This window comes from Miscanthus floridulus, chromosome 2, assembly GCF_019320115.1.
Source record: "Miscanthus floridulus cultivar M001 chromosome 2, ASM1932011v1, whole genome shotgun sequence".
NCBI lineage: Eukaryota > Viridiplantae > Streptophyta > Magnoliopsida > Poales > Poaceae > Miscanthus > Miscanthus floridulus.
The window spans coordinates 12,907,303-12,927,459 of record NC_089581.1 but is presented as its reverse complement, the minus strand read 5'-3'; the positions used below and the strand labels follow the sequence as shown (position 1 = coordinate 12,927,459).

General features: G+C 47.1%; 1 protein-coding gene across 2 annotated transcripts; it reads left to right on the top strand.

The window, feature by feature from the left end:
* Positions 1-6,736: 6,736 nt before the first annotated feature.
* Positions 6,737-19,191, top strand: LOC136517323 (probable transcription factor GLK2). Of its 2 annotated transcripts, none has more exons than XR_010774260.1 (6): positions 6,737-7,451; positions 7,638-7,714; positions 8,114-8,162; positions 8,280-8,529; positions 18,353-18,639; positions 18,796-18,894. XR_010774260.1 is itself a non-coding variant. In XM_066510877.1 (6 exons), exons 1-6 carry the CDS (start codon positions 7,043-7,045, stop codon positions 19,012-19,014), a joined length of 1,125 nt encoding a protein of 374 aa, XP_066366974.1. In that variant the 5' UTR covers positions 6,737-7,042; the 3' UTR covers positions 19,015-19,191. The 2 variants fall into 2 exon arrangements, 1 of the variants encoding a protein (XP_066366974.1); XM_066510877.1 differs by having other exon boundaries at positions 18,353-18,473; positions 18,796-19,191.
* Positions 19,192-20,157: the final 966 nt, after the last annotated feature.

The window sequence follows — 20,157 nt, the reverse complement described above, 5'->3', positions numbered from 1 at the left end:
GAATCTGCACCGTCGTTGCTCCGCTCGTCGGTGGGAGAGGGAGGCGCGACGGTGGTCCTCCTCGCCTCCACGCCGGAGAGGGAACCGCCCACGCCACCGTCGGAGTATGGAGGGAGAGGGGCTCGGGAGGGAGAGTGTGAGGGAGAGAGAGAGAGAGAGAGAGAGAGAGAGAGAGAGAGAGAGAGAGTTGAGGGAGGGAGAGAGTGGAGGGGCGTCGTCAGCCTCTCCCTCCCGAGGGGCGCGCGGTCGGGCTCTCCCTCTGCAAGGGGTGCGTCGCTCGGCCTTACTGTGGGATAGGGAGACATAAGTGAGGAGTGGAAAACCCTAACCCCTGCATTCATATATTGGTGATAATAGTGGGCTAGTGTGGGCTAACGAGCTAGGCCTGATTTACCGAGGCGGTTGAGTTAGAATGTCCGCCTCGATTAATGATTTGCCGAGACGGTTGCGTTAGGATGTCCGTCTCAGTTAATAATTAATCGAGGCGATTGCTGGGTTGGTTGTTTGGCCACCTAATAATGGAGACGGGCAACCAGCCCGTCCCTGAGGTCATTTGGCAAATGCCCTGGAAAATATTTATTATAGTAGTGTTATTTTTTCTTCTCGTCTGATGATTCGGTGGATCTCCTGACGCTTTGCTTTTTGGGTGATGTTTCCTCTACAACTTCGCAGGTCGATTCCCTCGCAATGATGGTTGCGGGCAGAGGAGCGGAGCGGTCGTGCGTGTGAGGTGGTCAGGTGGGTCGTGCGCTCTCCTATAGCGCGATGGTTGTGCGTTATCTGTGTCCATTGTAAAAATAAGATTCTAAAAAAATGAATAGTAACACCACGTCACCTTACACTAAGCACTTAGGCACTACGTACGACCCTTTCTAGTTTCAAGCACTGCGTATCACGACTTATGAAAATTCAAAGGTAACTGGGGTAAAAAAAACATGTGCTTCCTTTGTCGCATTTTCCCCCTGTCCTTCAACGTTCTTTGTGTACAATCAAAGGCGAGCTGTTCTCTTATTTGGTATATGTCTCACTATCTCATCTCTTTCGAAAACAAAAGCTTTGTAGAAATGTTTGGCTTCCCTGATGAAAAATGCTTACCCGTACCCGCCACACCGGGAACTGAACTTAATAGTCGGTCCTTGTTTAAATCTTGGGTGTAAAATTTTGAAGTGTCATATAGGATGTCACATAGAGATATTGTATGTGGTGTTCGGATACTAATAAAAAATAAATTACAGAATTCATTAAAAATCCGCGAGACGAATTTATTAAGCCCAGGTAATATAGCATTAGCACCTATGTTATTGTAGCACAACATTATTAAAACATGAACTAATTAGGCTTAAAAGATTCGTCTCGCAAATAAGTCGTAAACTATGTAATTAATTATTTTTAATCTATATTTAATACTCCATATATGTGTCAAACATTCGATAGGATATAAAGTAAAATTTAGGAGGTGGAACTAAACAAGGCCTCAGCTGACTTGGGTGTCGGGAAAGCAGAAGCCAAAGCCTGGGGCTCAGTCAAGCCTGTTCGTTTAGTCGTAAACGATCGTAAATTTCCAGCCAGAACAGTATTTTTCTCTCACGCCAAACCAGCCATAGTAATAATCCACGATCGTATACGATCGTTTCAGCCCCAGCCGAACAGGCTTAAGAAAGGTTCGACGTATGTGTCCTCTGTGAAACACCTGACGAACACGGAACATCTCTCGGTCTTGTTTGGTATAGCTTATCTGGGAAACGCTTCGCAGATAAGTTGCACAAATAGAGTAAAAGCGGCGGTCAAAATAAGCTAGTCTGATTCAACTTCTGCTTTTTAGTACAAATGAGAGCTGTGGGAATAAGTGTGACCATAATAAGCTACTGAAAAGTGTTTTATTTGGCTGTTGATTTCAGATTATTTTAACCATAAGCAGGTTGTAAGCTGTACCAATCAGGCCCCTCGTTCTGCGCTCGGCGGCTACTCCTTGGACGCGCGCCTGTTGTCGTGTAACACATGACGCCGGCCCCATCCCAACCCAACAAAACTCCGTGGCCTATAGCTGCTTGCATTGCCTGGCTTCAATCAACTGACACCGGAGTTCGCCTATAGCAGCAGTCCGTCGCCCCTAGTGGAGAGATCATCATGGATATCCGGGTCGTGGTCCGAGACCCAGTCATCCCCGTCGACGGTCGACCATCCGTCCCCGTCCAGCTCCAGGCCACCCAGCCGGCAAAACGTAGGCTGAGGGGAAGTCGCAATGATCGCACGGAGAAAGGCACCGATTTCCCACCGAAACGGCCGGGAAATCACCGCGCGCCCGGGGGCCACCTCGCATGGCTGGTTGCTGGGCGCGCCTCCGCGCCGGAAACCGCGGCCGGGCGAGGTCATTGCTGGGCCGCCAGCCGGGCCGGGGCGTGGCCGATCAATCATGCGCTCCCACCGCGCCGTGGCCGGCCGGGCACATGCGTTCGCCGGGGCTACTACTCGGCGCGGCAGGCAGCTTTTGGAGGCCACCACCACGTCGCGCTCGACCAGTACGTGCCCACTCTGCCCAGTGCCCAGCACCGACCACTGCAGCCACTGCTTCTTTGGAAGAAAGGAAGAAGGGGGGATCACTCTAGCTAGAGGTGCACGGCGTGAATAATTGGGAGATGACGGGCGCGTGCAACATGGTGCGCCCTTCATTCAATTCCTTGGTGGGAATGTTGCAATGGAAGCGTGCAATAGTGCAACCTTGGGATCTCATGTTGTAGTGCAGCATGCTGCATGCAGGAGTGGTCTACTATCAGTCTATGGACTGGAGATGTCGTCTAGATTGCTCTATACACACAGCGACGCAGAGTTTCGAATTAGTCGGAGGAGACGCGGATTCAACACGAGCGCCACTCTCTGCTTTTGGCCCTCCCACTACCGCGCGTCGTGCCAGGCTCTCAGGCAGGTGCGTACACTTGCTTTTTGTTGCGTCTGCCTCTCTGTAGCCATCAACAGTGTCCCGCGGGCATCCATCATGCACGTAACACTAACACGCATGAGCTTTTTTACCTAAGAGATGCCGGCAGCGGTGAGGCTCGTCGATCGGGCCCGCGGGACGCTGTGGCGCTTTTCAGTACTAGCGACTTTTGACTGCTGGTCTAAGCTCGGAATAATGCTGTTTGCCCCGGACATGCATGGCATATTGACTATTATTATTGAGTTCGCAAAGCGTGCAGCTGGTAGGAGAGGACGACGACGTGGTGCCTGTACCACGCACGTACTAAACGTATCCATCGGTTGATTGGCGACATACGTACGAACGAACGTGTTCCAGGAGACAGCATAGTACTGTACCATACCAATTTCCCGTGACAGCTAGCGTAGACTAGCTGGAATATACACAGTACATCTGTACATGCCGTACCACGTACTGGCAGTACTCCACTAGACACGACCATCACACGATGGACACGGGCGCAGCAAGGAGGCAGACAGGGCTACCGACTCGCAACACCGATTAAACAAAAAGGCAAGCGGACGTACCCGCGGCGCCCCGGACCAAGAAGACCAGGGCACACACGCACGCACACACATACGTACACGACGCCCACAGGCGCATGCATGCGGCACAGCCAAGCCAAGCCAAGCCAGCATTAACGCGCGTGCACGGGGACCCGCGCCAGCAGCATCGGCCATCGAAAAGCCGCGCGTAACTTTTTGCGAGGAACACGCCGCGTTAGGCGCTGACCCGGGCGCTAAACAACGCGGATCAAAATTCCCTTGCCCTGGCCGCCTGCCCAGTTGTTTAGCCGCCTCGAGAAGTTCCTCGCGCTTGTTGGCATCTCCGCGGCCGCGCGTGCCGCGGCGCTACGGCTGAGCGCGGCGCGCGCCCGGCGGTCGGGATCGACGTACCGGCGCCGCGGGCCGCGGGCTGAGCGCGCGCCTTAATTTCCCTTTGTGCCGCGAGGCCAGGACGACTCCTTGTTCTCATCCGCTGTTGCTTTCCGTCCTGGGGGGGCTCATTTCATTGGGCGATTATGTGAAGACGACGACGAGATCGGAATGTAGGAGCCGTACTTTTGCCCCCCTAGCTAGCTCTCTTTGTTTATGCTGGCTCTCCTGGGCGATCGATCGGCCGTAGTATAGTATCGACCGGCCGGGCCTTGCGCTCATCACGTGACCGCCACACGTGCGTGCTGATTCGATCGGCCTGCTAGCTTCTGTGGATTGTATTGCTTGCCCGTGTCGGCTATGATTGATATCCTCAGGTACGTTTTTTTTTTTTGCGAATACATCTTCAGGTACGTTGGAAGATAGTAGATTCATGCAGCAATTATCGGGCTGTGTTCAGATTCGTTCTCAACAAATGCCCTGTTCGCTTGTCTGATAAGCCATGACTGAAAGTACCGTTGGTTAATTTGTTGAGAGAAAAATATTGTTCGTTGGCTGAAAAAGTACGGCTTATAAGCCAAGCGAACAGGACGAAATGTTGCAGATGCATGCATGTTACACAGTTCGTTCCACCAGTAATCAAAACCATCGAATCATCACTGTGCATTCCCCATCTAATCTGAGACATATTTGCAAACGCTGCGCAACAGGTTTTGTGTAGTAGCGAAAGTTAGAGCGACTTACATTTGGAATCGATGTCAAAACAATAAGTTATCATGAAAAAAGAAAAGTCAAAACAAGATCTAAGCTAGGGTTATTTTGTTGGATGTCTCATAATTAAGCATCACCTAGGCATCAATCCTATCCCCAGATGTTCAAAATCAAACACTTGGGGGATGCTCCATGTGAGAGGCAAGGTTGTCTGGTGAGCAACAAAATAGACCCTAACAATTTTACAAGAACAACAACTTAGTTATTGTAGTAATTATGTGGCCAAATCACTCCCTCTGATCATAATAAGTTTGGTTATGTTTTGGATAGAAGACGTCATCTAATTATGACGGAAGAAAGTACCAAGATTGGGCTTCTTGTTTTTCTTTTTATTTTGCGAAATGCATGGATAGTATTTGGCGAGAAAAATCTAGGATATTGTTTTGAGTCACAAAAGAATCTACTGGAAGTCACGAACCACCCTATGCTACTCTTTTATTGATAACCCACCTAAGCGATATGGAGGACAAATGCCCCATATAGCCAATCCTAATAGGCGGGTGCGCCATATACCCATTAACATCTCTAGTCGTGTTAGGAAGTCATTACTTATGAAAAACATAAAAGCCAGCCTATCTTCAGTGTGTCACTTCTAAAAGGGCATCACTGGAAACTTTTCTCGGAAGATGAAAACATCGGACAGGAAAAATGTAGCGATATACAAGGTGCGCAAATATTAACCTTGATGGAGTTCAATCTAAAATAACCTAACATAGAAAATATAATGAATAAGTGACATAATTTGTAACAATGGAACGATTAAAGTGAAGAGGTGTGCAGGTCGTGAAACATCCCAAATGCCAACTCTTTAGAACGTGTCATCGATCAAGTACCCAAGACACATTCCCGCGACCGTGTGCATCTCGTTGAATGTTACTTAGATGGTTACACGTATAATATAGGACCAAAATTGATAAAAGTGGTGTTTTTTAGTCCTACAGTCCTGCTTTTTTCGGACATGTGATGCTACTTGAGCTCTACTAACTACACCCTCCTTGATATGTACCTAGAAAAAGCTAGAACGAGAGGAAGTAGTAAGGTAGTAGGCCGTTTGCAAGCTTATGGAACGACCTAGCATGAAAACATATTACGTCTTCTGGCAGGGATTTTTTTTTAGATGTGGAGATAGTACGTATTCTAAACAAACATTTGTTTTGATTAGTTGATGATTGATTGCAGCACCAAATAATCTGTTTTTAGCCTTCCACGTAAAGGTGTTCACTTTATTAGCATCTACTACATGATATTAATTTTACCATGATTTTTAATGAAATATGTGTTGATAGTTGTTTGAAGTTGTTGATGTTAATATTTTTGAAAAAGTTTGATCAAAACTAGAAAAAAAATGACAGAATAAAATTGAAGTGAGTTAAATTTGAAATATAGGGAGAGTACAAAGTACAGAGTACAGACAGTTGTTTTCCGGTTATTTTCCAGGAAAAGACCCATTCTTTCCCGATTTCTAGTCAACAGATAGAGTATAAATAAAGTAATTTATCCACCTGAAACATCATGACACGAGAGACGAACTACGTTTTGAACATTCAGACCATGCCCACCCACATACCGCTACAGTACGTACGTTCACTTGTCAGATTGCACATGCAGATCAGGAAGAGTACCTGTAGCCTTCAAGCACCAGTACCTTCAGTTTATACACCCTGCCCTGCAAAGTTTACATACCCATTTGCTTCGCTGAAAAAACAAACCGAAACACTGTTTTGGCTGATTTGTTGTAAAAAAAAACCATGTTCCGGCTGAAAAAACAAGCTGAAAAAAACGAATTATAAGAGAAACGAACAGAGCCGTACACCCTTGTTTAAGGGATTATTTACATATTTACCATCATTATGATGTGAGTGGTATAAAAAGTACCATGTCAGTGACTCATATGTCAGTGACACAGTGTTATCCCATCCGTAATAATGGTAAATATGTATTTACAAATTTACCAATCATACACCACTCATGACCTAATCACTACATCTTCTTTTGCCCCTCATCACTACGCCCCAGGCTCCAAGCCTCTCCTTCACCCCCCCCCCCCCCCCCCCCCCCCCCCCCCCCCCCCCCCCGGCCCTTTTCAGCTGCCACTTTGCTCAAATCCACCATCCGCACTCCTCTCTCTTTCTCTTTCTCAGTGACTGTACCACTGTCCTGACTTTGCCTTCTCCTTTCCTTGCTGGCTTTCTCTCTCTACTATCTTCTTTCCTCTTCTTTGATCACCAGCCGGACCACCGCTGATATAACTCATCTCCCGATCCTCCCCTCCATGAACTCCGCTTGATTCGACAAGTATACGACCACTCGATCGATCACAACAGGTAGCGGATTGCTAGCTAGGAACTTGGCGTCCGTGCTCCATTTGATCGTGGAACAACACACCTGCAACGCCGTGACTTTCCATTTGCTTGATCTCCCAATGCTGCAAAGGAACCTACCGAATCTCTCCCTCCAGATAAGCCCGCCAGCCGCCTCGTCGGCCGCTGCATCTGACGCACCGGCGGTGGCGAAGCCTCCGCCGACAGAACCAATAAGCACGGCGAAGTACGCTGAAGGAAGCGGCGAGGTAGGGTTCTTTGCAAACCCTAGCCCCGGCGCGGAGCCCCCGGGCCTCAGCCTGGGGCTCGCCACGCCGGCGCGTGGCGACGACGCGGCCGGACGGCGAGGCCACCACCTCCAGCCGCAGGGATGCGCGTTCAAGCGCGCGGCCGCCAGGGCTTCCCTGCCCGCCGGATCCAAGCGAAGCGCCCGGGCGCCGCGGATGCGCTGGACCACCGCCCTCCACGCGCGCTTCGTGCACGCCGTCGAGCTCCTCGGCGGCCATGAGAGTAAGCGTATATATATGTCATTCACGTGCGCTGTGCTAAACACTCGGCATGATCCGATATGCTTGCATTCCCCTTCCCTTCTGCATAAGCTTATATATTATTTGTGCTCAATTCTCTGACGATCTTTTCTGGTGGCGCGCGCGATCCGTCCTTGTGGCGGCCGCCCGTCGCTGACTCTGCCGGCAGGAGCGACGCCGAAGTCGGTGCTGGAGCTGATGAACGTGAAAGATCTAACGCTCGCGCATGTCAAGAGCCACCTACAGGTACCTGCAGAAGAAAACATTAAGAAAAAAATGAACGCGATACATCATATTCATATAATTTCATACAAGGAAGCTACCACCATATACACAAGCAAACTAAAGAAAAAAAACTCGGTGAATCTTGGTGCATGGTGGCTCCTTTTTGTTTTTTCCACCACTTTTGGTGGTGTTCTTACTATTGGTAAACTAATTTGTCCCTGGTAAATCTTGGTCAAGTGCTAGGTGACAAACAAACGGCATCTAGGTAGCTTGCCCGCAATGGAACGACGACAAGTCACAAACAAGACACACTTTCACCCTGCACCTTCGCACATCCACGACAGAAAAAACTAACCAGAGATCATCATGCCACAAGAACATCATCACACAACTAACCGCTGTTATCCCCTTGGTTTGCAGATGTACAGGACAGTGAAGAGCACAGACAGATCGTTGCACACAGCTACAGGTATATACATCCACGCAGCAAAGCTAGCTAGCGTAGATCATGGCCTTCGTAGTCCTACCTATTTCATGGCGGGCGCGGGGCGTGCAATGACCGATCGTTCCAACATTGTGTTCACAGGCGAGGCCTTGCCGCTGCACAGGACGGCGGCCACAGGGATGGAGACGGCGGCAGCGGCAGGAGGAGGTGGGGTGGTAGTGGTACCAGTGCCAGCAGCATGTGACGACATGGTTGGGATCTGCAGCTCTCCTTCGGCGGGCTCTGCGCCGCCTGCTACGGCGACTACTTCCGCTGCTCACTTCCTCTGTGCGCCAGCAGCAACTGCTCCACTGGCGGCAGCACCGTCACCTCCTCCACCCATTCCCCCGAGGTCTGTCTGACTGTCTGCATGTCAACTTCATCGCTTACTGTACTTATCTGTTTGTTGTTTTTACTGTTATCCCATGGTACGGTTATACAGTTGCGCTTCTGCTGCTGGCTGACCAAAAGATAACATTGATTTGACCGTCTCTCAGTATGTTCCCAGAGTTCAAATTCAACTGTTTTAAAAAGGCAATGCATAAGCATTACGAACTCTCTAGTATAAGAGTGAAAGTACTTATAAAAAGAGTGAAAGTGTTTAGAGACTTCGCTAACATTGGTCAAATTACATACTTTTATTGAATTTATCTATTACTAGTATACAGCTCGTGAGACACTATGTCTATGTGCATGAAATGTGATTGTGTTCGCCATTCTTTTCTTTGTTTTTTTTAAATACTTGACATTATTTTGTCCACAAATAAATCACGTCACAGTTTTTTTTATCATTTGTAAATAACAGAAGGCCTAATTAAGGGCAAGTACATTTGTGTTCTCATATACTCTATAGCCGATTCATGTAGTCACATAACCACAAGACGTACTTTTTTTTTAGAAAGGACGGCAAAAGCTTTGCCGCGATTTCTATTAGACGAAGAAAGAAAAAAAAGGCAAGTGCTCGTCCAGTTTTTTGAATGGAAACTGGGTCCAAAAACCATACAATTGAGAAGAGTGTTTCACTCATCCTAACACGACTTTGTTACATCCACCGGACAACTATCATAACTCATGCCACTACTTACTCCAACTTGGTCAAAATGACCCAACTAAAACAACTCAAACACAACGACCTGCCAGACGACACCAAACCACACAACTTGGGGCACCACCATGGACAACCGGTAGGAGCAACTGCAGAACTGGAATGCCTAGCCATGCCTCCAAGGAGGAAACGACGCAAAAAACACTGACAAGGTAACCCGCCATGGGAAGGTTTTCACCAGCAACATCCGGTACGGTAGGAGGAGATGTAGGAAAGGATGCCTCCAAGAAGGGAACGACGTTCGCAGACATCATCGTCCAAGCTTTCGCCCCAATCTCAAGAAACTCCAAAATCATCATCGCCGGAGGCAGAACCCTACCAGGTAGGGTGCGGCGATGGATCTGCAGCAGCCCCGCCTGGCCACTGCCCCTCGAGACACCGGCCAGGAGAAGCGTCGGGAGAAGCCTGCCGAAGAGTCCACGCCCCGCCAGAACCGGCAAAACTGGCCAGCAACACGTGAACCCAGTCTGCTTCGCCGCAGAAACCAACCCAAGAAAGGGGGAAGGCGGATGACGGGGAGAAGAGGGTCGGGATCAGAAGAAGCCCCAGTCGCCCAACCCACCAATGTCCTGACCCCTGCCGAGCCAACCCCACATCAACCACGTCGCGCAGGCCCCTAACAACCTCCTCCGACCCCTCGCCGCCCACTACGCCATGCCACTAAGTCGCCGTTGATGTCGCTGAATTACGAGAACCTGGAGTGGCCCACTCGACCGACGCCTGCCTCACCACCTTGGCACTACAAACGCGAAAATGAGCCGGCCGCCGCTGACCACGCCACCACGACCCCGACGCCGACGCCGCATAACCAGCGCAGCCACCCACGTCACCACGATGTTTGACGGCGCCCGACCATACCACCACGCCACCAATCCGTTCCGACGTCGATCCACCTTCCTACCGTTGCCAGCGTCGGTGCCAGCCGAACACCAGCGCCGGCAGCCTCTACCACCGTAGGAGAACCAGATCAGTCCCGGAGATGGCCAGATCCGGCCTCCAGTGCGCCGGATCTGGTGCCCAGAGCCGCCGCCGCTGTCGCCGCACCTGCTACAGTCGTCAGCAAGGAATGACGGCAAGCAGCAGCAGCCCCCATCCCGCACCACCGTGCAACGAGCTCCACCTCTATGCCTCCACGTGATCCTCACGCGACCACCTTGGTGCGCCACACGCAGCGCCATCGCCGTGCAGCCCCAGGTGTAGGACTGGCAGATCCGGGCAATGGAACCTAGATCCACCAACACCGGGACCGGATCCGGGTTGCTGCAGCCGCCTTGCGCTCCTCCACCTTCGCCCCAAAGAGGCCGCCACCAACCGGACACGGTGAGCAGCTCCACCGCAGGGCCAGCAGATCTAGGTGTGGGAATGCCGGATCCGCTAGGACCGAGGCCGGGACCGTGTTGCCGGCCGCCGCCCTGCGCCCACCGCGCCTCAGGTGCCAACAACTGCGAGAGGAGAAAGAAAACTCCCTGCCGCCACCATCCTCACCATTCGCCGAACCTCCGGCAGTAGCAGGGCAGAGAAAGCGCGGGGAAGGGGGCTCGGCGGTGGGGGAACCTGGAGCCACCCGAGTCGCCCCGCTGAGGACGACGTGGGGCGTTGGGTTTGTACCACAAGACGTACATAGGTTGTCTTTTATGTTGTCCCACATAATTCAATCATCGATCCTTCATTTGTCCCACACGTCTTTTGTATTGTAAGTTATATGGCAACAACAACTCATATAATGGTGAAAAAATGTCTCATAGTCCCAAATTCTTACTCATGAGGTGGTTGCTTCATGAAACAATGGCCTATATATTTATTTTCTTTCACCTTTTTTTCTCCCCTCCTACACACCATAAAAAAATCTTGTACGGCATTGCATGAGATGACCTTAATTAAGACCACTGATATGTAGCAATATAATTGTCCTAACTGCTTGGTTAAAAACGGGTGGAATGTGTTCGTTTCTCTTTTATAGAAGAAAAAAAAATATAAAGGCTCTTGGATTAAGCCGAACATGCATGCATACAGACACTCTAGCTAGTTGATAATATATATAATAATATATACAATATATACTTACTATATAAGAATAAGATGGATTCCATTCAAAGCAATATTATACTAGCTAGCACGTGGTATATCTATCATCGACGGACGTAAATAAGTCTAGATGTTGGAGCACATCGATCCAATATATTGGCCTATATATATATATCTGGTTTGCCATGCTTCCCGTTCCTAGCTAATAGGTTCACGTCTGATCCAAATCCAAAGTAGTAAAAACGGAGTGCTTAAGAATCAAATCTACTACAGTATTTGTGTGTTCTAAATAAAACAAGATGTATCATGCATGTAAGTGTATCCAATTTCTAGTGTACCCATAACCTTATCCATGAGTTATTATTATATATATTATTGGAGCCAAAGATACCATCCAACAATATTTAGAGGCAGGAAATGGCCCCGTTGTATAGTTAACTCTGGCTGCACACGTTGAGTTGGTTTAACCTAGCTAGGACACAAAGGGCCAGATATAATAAATGTCCAGGCCCCTCTTAATAATACAAGTAGAATCGGCAGGTTAGAGGCTGGAACTATGTTCCGTTATCTTAAAAAAATGATTACCAGGTGAATACGTTAAGTCTAAAAAACTCATTTGTCTATCCCAATATTATGGATTGGTATTAATTAATTAGTTGTCTTTAGAGGAACATATGTCTAGATTTAAGGATCCTATCGGCTGAGCTACAGATGCATATGTATTACCAACTGTTGGATGGCTGCAAGCTGTGGCTGCAACAAGCAGCCAAACGGACCCTAAGTCATTTGCATTGTGGCAGTAGGCCGGGAAGTAAATGGCAAAACCATTCTGCACGCTAGCTAAATCATCTACGGGAAGGCAGCTTTCATTCTGCACAAACACAAAGAAAAACATGCCAGAAATTATCAGTTAACCGACTAATATCACCTGTTCTTTTACTCATAAAGCAAAATCCACTGCTACTCTCTCCACCCAGCCTGGTGAGGCTGTGGAGACGCCACTGCCTGCTGCACCCTCTCCCCCTGCTACGACCTTGGGAGAGGCAGCGGTGGCACCAGCCGGTGCATCTCAGGCCGTCTTGGAGGCAGCATTGTTGGAAGGAGCGGGTGCTACCTCACCATCTCTTGAGGGAGCCTCCAATCCCACACCTGTGGTGGTTCCCATCAAAGAACTACGACGGAGCACCAGAAACGCAACTTTAGCGGATATTCATACACTCCATAAGGCGGAACGTTTGACGGCGAAAAAGAACCTCGAATTCTCAGGTAACTCTTTTAATACCTTTCCAGATTCGAAAATTATTTCAAACCTTGGTAGGGTAGGCATCAACCTAGAATCCTCTACTGTTGCAGTTTTAAAAAATATTGAGGTAGCTAGGTCAGCCTTTTGTCAAAATACAAAAAAAGGTTGTTCTTCCTCTAGGTGCTCTGATATAGAGAGTGATGTTGAGAAAGAGGACCACCTTGAGGGTATTCTCAGCCACGCTTGTGGAGATCTAAATGAGAATATGCCGGTTGCTGAGTTGGATTCCATCATTGATGCACCACCTCTCAGTACAAAGAAGATTTATAACAATGCCAAAATTCGTGGCAAAGTCAAACTTCTTAAAAAGGCCAAAACCCCTTCTAAAATCATTATAAAATGAAGGGAGTTTTCTGGAATAGCAGAGGTCTTGCAGACTTGGCTAAACATAGGTACTTGAGGGAACTAGTTAAGGAAGAGCAAATCAATTTTATTGCAATTTCCGAGACTGGACGTGAATCCTTCCCAGATCATGTCCTCAAAGATCTTTGTGCGGGACATGAGTTTCTTTGGCACACCATGGCCCCCCATGGTAGATCAGGGGGCATTCTTTTAGGGGTTGATCTGAATTTTTTTGATATTGGAGCAATAGATGAGGGAGATTTTTATGTAAAATTCACCCTACGGTGCAAATCTAATGACTTCAAGTTCGTACTATATACAGTATATGGACCTGCCCAAATTCAAAACAAGAATGCTTTCCTGGTAGAACTAGCTAACACTTGCTCTAAAGAATCTCTTCCTTATATAATAGGAGGGGATTTTAATATAATGCGAGAGCGAGAAGATAAGAGCTCAGGGGATTTTGACTATAAGTGGCCTAATCTTTTCAATGCTGTCATTGATTCTCTGGATCTTAAAGAGATTGTCATGTCAGGCCGCCAATATACTTGGGCAGGACCTGGAGATGACCCGACTTTTGAAAAGTTAGACAGAGTCCTTGTGACCACTGAATGGGAGAATCAATTCCCACTCACTACAGTTGAGGCTAGAGATAGAAATATCTCTGACCATACCCCTCTAGTTCTTAGCACTGGCCACTCGACCCACCAGTTAAATAATCACCCTTTCAAATTTGAGAGAGGGTGGCTATTAAGGGAAGGGTTTTATGGTATGGTTGCAAATATCTGGCAATCTCCTTGTTCAGGATCAAATTCTCTGGAGCGGTGGCAATCCAAAATCCGCAGACTCAGACAGTATCTGAGGGGATGGGCTAAACATACTGCCGGGTCTTATAAAAAAGAGAAGAAGACTATACTAGGACGCTTAGAAATTCTTGACAAGAAAACTGAGACTTCTCAGTTATCTGATCAAGAAATTAATTTAAAACATTATTTAAAAGAACGTCTAGTTAATCTGCTGAGAGAGGAGGAACTCAAGTGGTATGAGCGTGCCAAGGTGAAAACACTATTGGAAGGTGATGCTAACACTCGTTTCTTCCATCTAGTGGCTAATGGGAAACACCGAAAGCAGCATATCTACAAACTTGAAAATGATCAAGGTGCTGTAATTGGTGATGATTGCCTCAAAAGCCATATTACAAACTATTATAAGAATCTCTTTGGGTCCCCCGAACAATCTGCTATCACTCTTGAGGAGGATCATATCGTAGATATTCCTCAAGTGTCCCCGGAAGAAAATGATATCTTAATTAGTCCATTCACCGAATCTGAGGTGAGGGATGCAATCTTCCAGATGGAACATAATAAAGCTCCAGGACCAGATGGTTTTCCTGCGGAATTCTATCAGGTTTTTTGGGAAATTATCAAGGAGGACCTTCTTTGTCTCTTTGCAGACCTACATTTGGAGACACTCGATCTCTACAGTTTGAATTTTGGAGTCATTACTCTAATTCCAAAGATTCAAAATGCCACAAAAATTCAGCAATATCGACCAATTTGCGTCCTCAATGTGAGTTTCAAGATATTCACAAAAGTGGGCACAAATAGACTGAATACGGTTGCCAAAACAGTGGTGAAACCAACACAGTCGGCCTTTATGCCAGGTAGGAATATTATGGAAGGTGTGGTAATTCTCCACGAAACCATCCATGAATTACACTCTAAGAAAAGAAACGGAGTCATTTTCAAAATTGACTTTGAAAAAGCATATGACAAGGTCAAGTGGTCGTTCTTACAACAGACTTTGCGTATGAAAGGTTTCTCACCTAAATGGTGTAGGTGGGTTCAGAATATGGTCTCTGGAGGAAGTGTGGGGATTAAAGTTAATGATGACATTGGCCCATACTTCCAAACCAGAAGGGGACTCCGGCAGGGTGATCCTATGTCACCTATCTTATTTAACATCGTCGCTGATATGCTAGCTATTCTTATTAATAGAGCAAAAGCGGATGGGCAGATAAGTGGAATTATCCCCCACCTGATTGATGATGGTTTATCAATCCTACAATATGCAGATGACACCATCATGTTTCTAGACCACGATCAAGAACAAGCGAAAAATCTCAAACTTTTACTATGCGCCTTTGAACAATTATCTGGGCTCAAAATTAATTTCCACAAGAGTGAGATTTTTTGCTTTGGGGCAGCCAAAGAAATGGAATCCTTCTACACTGATCTCTTTGGCTGTAAAGCAGGGGAATACCCCTTCAGATATCTAGGCATCCCTATGCACCACCGGCAACTCCTTAATTCTGAATGGAGAAAAGTTGAAGAGCGATTCGAACAAAAGCTCTCATGCTGGAAAGCGAAATACTTATCCTATGGGGGACGTCTAGTACTGCTTAATTCTGTATTAAGCAGCCTACCCATGTTTATGATGTCTTTCTTTGAGATCCCAAAAGGAGTTATCAAAAAACTCGATCATTTTAGGTCGAGGTTCTTCTGGCAAGGATCCTCAGAGAAACATAAATACCGCCTTGCCAAATGGGATATCATTTGTCGTCCCAAGGATCAAGGTGGACTAGGTATTCTGAATTTACAACTGCAAAATAAATGCCTACTAGCAAAATGGCTAGTGAATCTCATGAACACAGAAGGCATATGGCAAACGCTATTACAGAATAAATACCTAAATTCAAAAAGTTTATCCCAGGTCACGGCAAAGCCAAATGATTCACATTTTTGGAGAGGCCTCATGCATATCAAGGATGAGGTGCTGGCAAAAGGTTCTTTCGATATTAAGGATGGAACCACGGCTAGATTTTGGGATGATGTATGGGTAGGTGCTAGGCCTCTGAAAGTTCGTTATCCATCTTTATATAATATTGTGAGAGATCCTCACGCTACAGTCTCAAAGATAATGAGCACTAGCCCTCTGAATATTTCTTTTAGGAGGGCTCTGGTGGGTAATAAACTTACAGAATGGCTTAGTCTAGTAGCAAGTATTTCTCATGTCGAACTAATAAATGGATCTGATCATTTTAGATGGAGTTTAACCAGCTCAGGTTCATTCTCAGTCAGATCCATGTATCTCAACCTTATAGATACAAATACATCTTTTCGGCATAGGAAGATTTGGAAGATAAAAGTTCCTCTAAAAATAAAAATTTTCCTCTGGTTCCTACAAAGAGGTGTCATTCTTACCAAAGATAACCTGTCTAGGAAAAATTGGAAAGGGAGTCAGAATTGCGTTTGTTGCAATGGGAATGAAACTATTCAACACTTATTCCTGGACTGCCCTATTGCCATAATGATTTGGAGGATTATCTTCTTTGCTACTAGTTTAACTCAACCTAGATCAATCAGCCACATGTTTGGTAACTGGCTGTCTAATCAAAATAAAAGGATTAGAAATTTGATTTGGGTGGGAGTGGCTGCTATGTGTTGGGCTATTTGGAGATGCCGTAATGATGTTGTTTTTAATAAAATAAAATCTAACTCTATTATGCAGGTCATTTTCAGGGGAGCGTACTGGTTACGCTTCTGGGCCCAGCTGCAGCGTGAAGAGCAAGCTAAGGACGCGCTCTCGACAATAAGCAAGAAATTAGAAGTTATTGCTCTAGAGATATCCAATAACGGATGGAAACAATTTTATTGTTTAAGTTAGCGTCTTGGTCATGTTATAAGACCTTGGCTTTCTTTTTGGTTTTATCATTATCTGTAATTTTGGGCTGTGTACATCTACGGATGTAGAGGCCGGATGTTTATCCATTATCTAAAAAAAAGCTGACCAATATTCAATAGTATATGGTAGAGAAAAAAGATGCATGCCTGCATACCTTCCCTTTCTCCTGTGCAAGCATATGTATGTGCATGCCCTCTCTCCAGACCATATACGCCAGTTCTCTATCCATCTCCACCCCCTAATTTTCTGATAGAACCCGGAGTAGGAGTAGTAGTTATCCCAGGCATGGACTGGGCGACAACTAGTGCTCTCGCTGTAGCCGATATGTCCCCCTGCCGACCTCTTCCGCGTGTCGTCACGCATCCACGCACCCTTCTGCTTGTCCGCGTCCGCATCCGTAGCTCCAGCCATCATCGCGCTCCGTGCCGCTGATAGATGTGCTCTCCATCCCTGTCACCCTCTCTGCTTCTCTCTCCAGCTGGTCAGTACCGTTCACCTGATGCGATGCGATCATGGTCAATCCACCCATCTACCTCAGAGTTCAATGGCAGCTTCTGTATATGATTCAGCTGGATGGTATGTAGAGCTCCTAATGATCAGCTTCATCATTACTTATAGAAGTTAATGAGCTAAACCGAGTCCATGATAAGTCAAACTACACCATATATACGTTTGTCGAAGCAAAGAAGGTGCTATTATGTGCTATAGATCTATATATAGGATGCACAGGGGATCGATGGTTGGCAGATCCGCAGATGCATATATATAGACATGGAGGCCTACCGACATTGCTGCTGTCTTGGCTTTGTTGTTCTGGCCTTCTGGGACTCTTGGTTATATATGTTCAGTGCTCATGCATGCAACAGCCTGTTCGGCAGGCCATAAACGATCGTGGATTATAAGCTAGAATAGTATTTTTCTTTCACACCAAACCAGGCAGCAGTAAATAATCTACGATCCAACCCAGCCGGCCGAACAGGCTGTATGGATTGACCGGTCGAGAAACACCGAGACAGTGCTCCAGGTTGTTGACCTGCTGGTGGTGTCCGGCTTCCTGTTCATCTCTGTGTACCGGAGGCCCGGTAGGGACAAAACAAGGCGGGCGCATGTTCCCATATGCTACAGGCTACGTACAGCCGCACAGAGACCCCAGAGCCTTCACACTGTACATTAACACTAGACAGCACAGAGCAAGGCTACAAGGAAATATGGAAGATATGCATGTCTGCGACTGCAATGCATGCGCAAGTGTTAGAATCCAATATATACTTGCATTGCTGCATGCAGTGATGGGTCAAATAAATACCACTCGAAATATTACGTATATTATCAGAAAAAAAATGTGCGTATGCTACCGATAGTATTAACATTTAAACTGCAATCTCTAATCTGCAAAAAAACGCGCACGAGAGATATATATACGGAGTACTTAATATGTTCTGTGTGCAACATGCTGAGACTGTTAACCTGCATCTCTGACCACGGATTAAATGACTAACAGTACTTCCAACTCATAGTTTATTGTCCTGTTAGCTTGGTTGATAAGCCATGGCTAAAATGGCTAAAAGTACTATTGTGTATTTATTGTTGGCTGAAAAAATACGATTTATAAGCCGAACAGGATAATATACGACAAATGTGCTACTATATATACTAGTATACTGCTTTGGGGTTCATGAAATTGATAAGAGCGCTGTTAATTTGTTGAGCACACAGGAGCAGGACTGACCACGCACCAGGCGCAGTGCCAGAAAAAGGTGTTGCAATTGTTGTTGACTCGTTGCACCGGTGTCAGGCACATAATTTCTCACCGCCGCCAGTGCTTCAAGATACTCAGGTACGTGCACATACACATACACATGCATGCAAGAGTTTATCCAAACATATTCGATGCAGACATAAATGAAAAGACTGCGGTAATTCCACCATGCAAACGCATGCCACATGCATGTGACGACTCTTGGCACCTCTTGTTCTGAACAACTTCTTATTTGCACTTTAAGGTAGGCGGGGCCACGAAAACAGTAGTAGATAGGAAAGCACTACAGATAAATATGCTATTCATTCTCTGAAACAGCATATATATAAACCATTGCTCTGAAGTTATATGTTTTTTGAACATGTAATCATATAATGTTATTATCGTGACAATGTACCAGGCAGCTCAAGAAGAGGCAAATGGTCAGATAGCCATGGGACTGCACGGGAATGTTGATCCCATCGCTACAAACTGCTCAAGCCCAGCTAGCTCTACTCCATCTCTGGCTAGCCTGGAGCAGCTGACAGACGACATGTACGCACCGAACCTGGAGATCTCCCTCGGGAGGCAGGACTGGAGCATGGAGCGTCCGGAAGGACTTTGCCTGAAATACCTGTGACAAAAAGAGAACGAGCTTCGCTTTTTTTTTGTTTGTTTCGTACGTTCATCTAACCATTGATCGATATTCATGAAATAGCTAAGGCTCTATGTTCGGCACGGCATGGAATGAAATCGATCTATGATGACTTGATGAGCAGGTTGCGAGTGCTTTAATAGTATCTTGGATGGAAGCACATATATATGCATGAATCATACGTTAGTTTGGACTGAATCAATATCAGTGAATTCTGACAAGTACACATACAAAACCGATGGGTTTGGAACTTGTTACGATAAAACCTGGGGCTGGGATAGATTTGTTCACACACTCCTCCCTCGAGACGATCGTGAAGAGACGAAAGCGAGATGGGTAGCAGACCGGAGTCAGTGGACGGATCGGACTATCGGAGGAACTAGCAACTGCCGCTGAAACTTAGGACGACCGGAGACGAGACGATGGCCGTCGAAGCAGCAACCGCACCGCCGCCGCCGCCGCTGTCTTTGTTTCACGCCACGCACGCTGGGGTTTCCGCGAGTCTCGCGCATGCGTTCTGGGCTTAAGGCAAGAGGCTGGATGGAGCGGATCCGGTCTGGCCCAGTCATGGCATGGCACATCCCAGCAGGCATGGCACACAGCAAATTTCGACGTCACATCCCAGCCCAAGACAACGACGTCGGTCTTCCACAAGGTTCCAATTCCTCCTCCACTGATGAAAAGTCGTCAATTCCAGGAGCAGAAGAAGTGACAGCAACCGCAGAACAGTCCATGACAAAAATGCCGCAACTGCTGTCGCCAAGCCCACGGTACTCGCGCGGCTCCACCCACCGGCTCGGCAGTCGGGGGACAGCACCGGGCTTGAAACTGCCTGCCACGGCCAACTATCGAGCCCAAGCGCGTGTCACGGATAGTAACTGACTGATTATCCTTCTACTACTCCTCCCCTGGATATCGCGGTGGCCTGTTGTTTTGGAGTGGAAAGCGGCAGCGGGTCAGTCATCAGTGACGCTGACGCCAACTCACACCGGCGGCAGCTCCGATTCTGTGTGCTGAGCATGGAAGCATGCCCCGGTTTGCACCGATTCCATGGAGCGAGTACTCCGCCCAAAAGACCACACTATAAATGGCCCCAGCACTCGTGCTACTTTCCCACTCCAAAACATC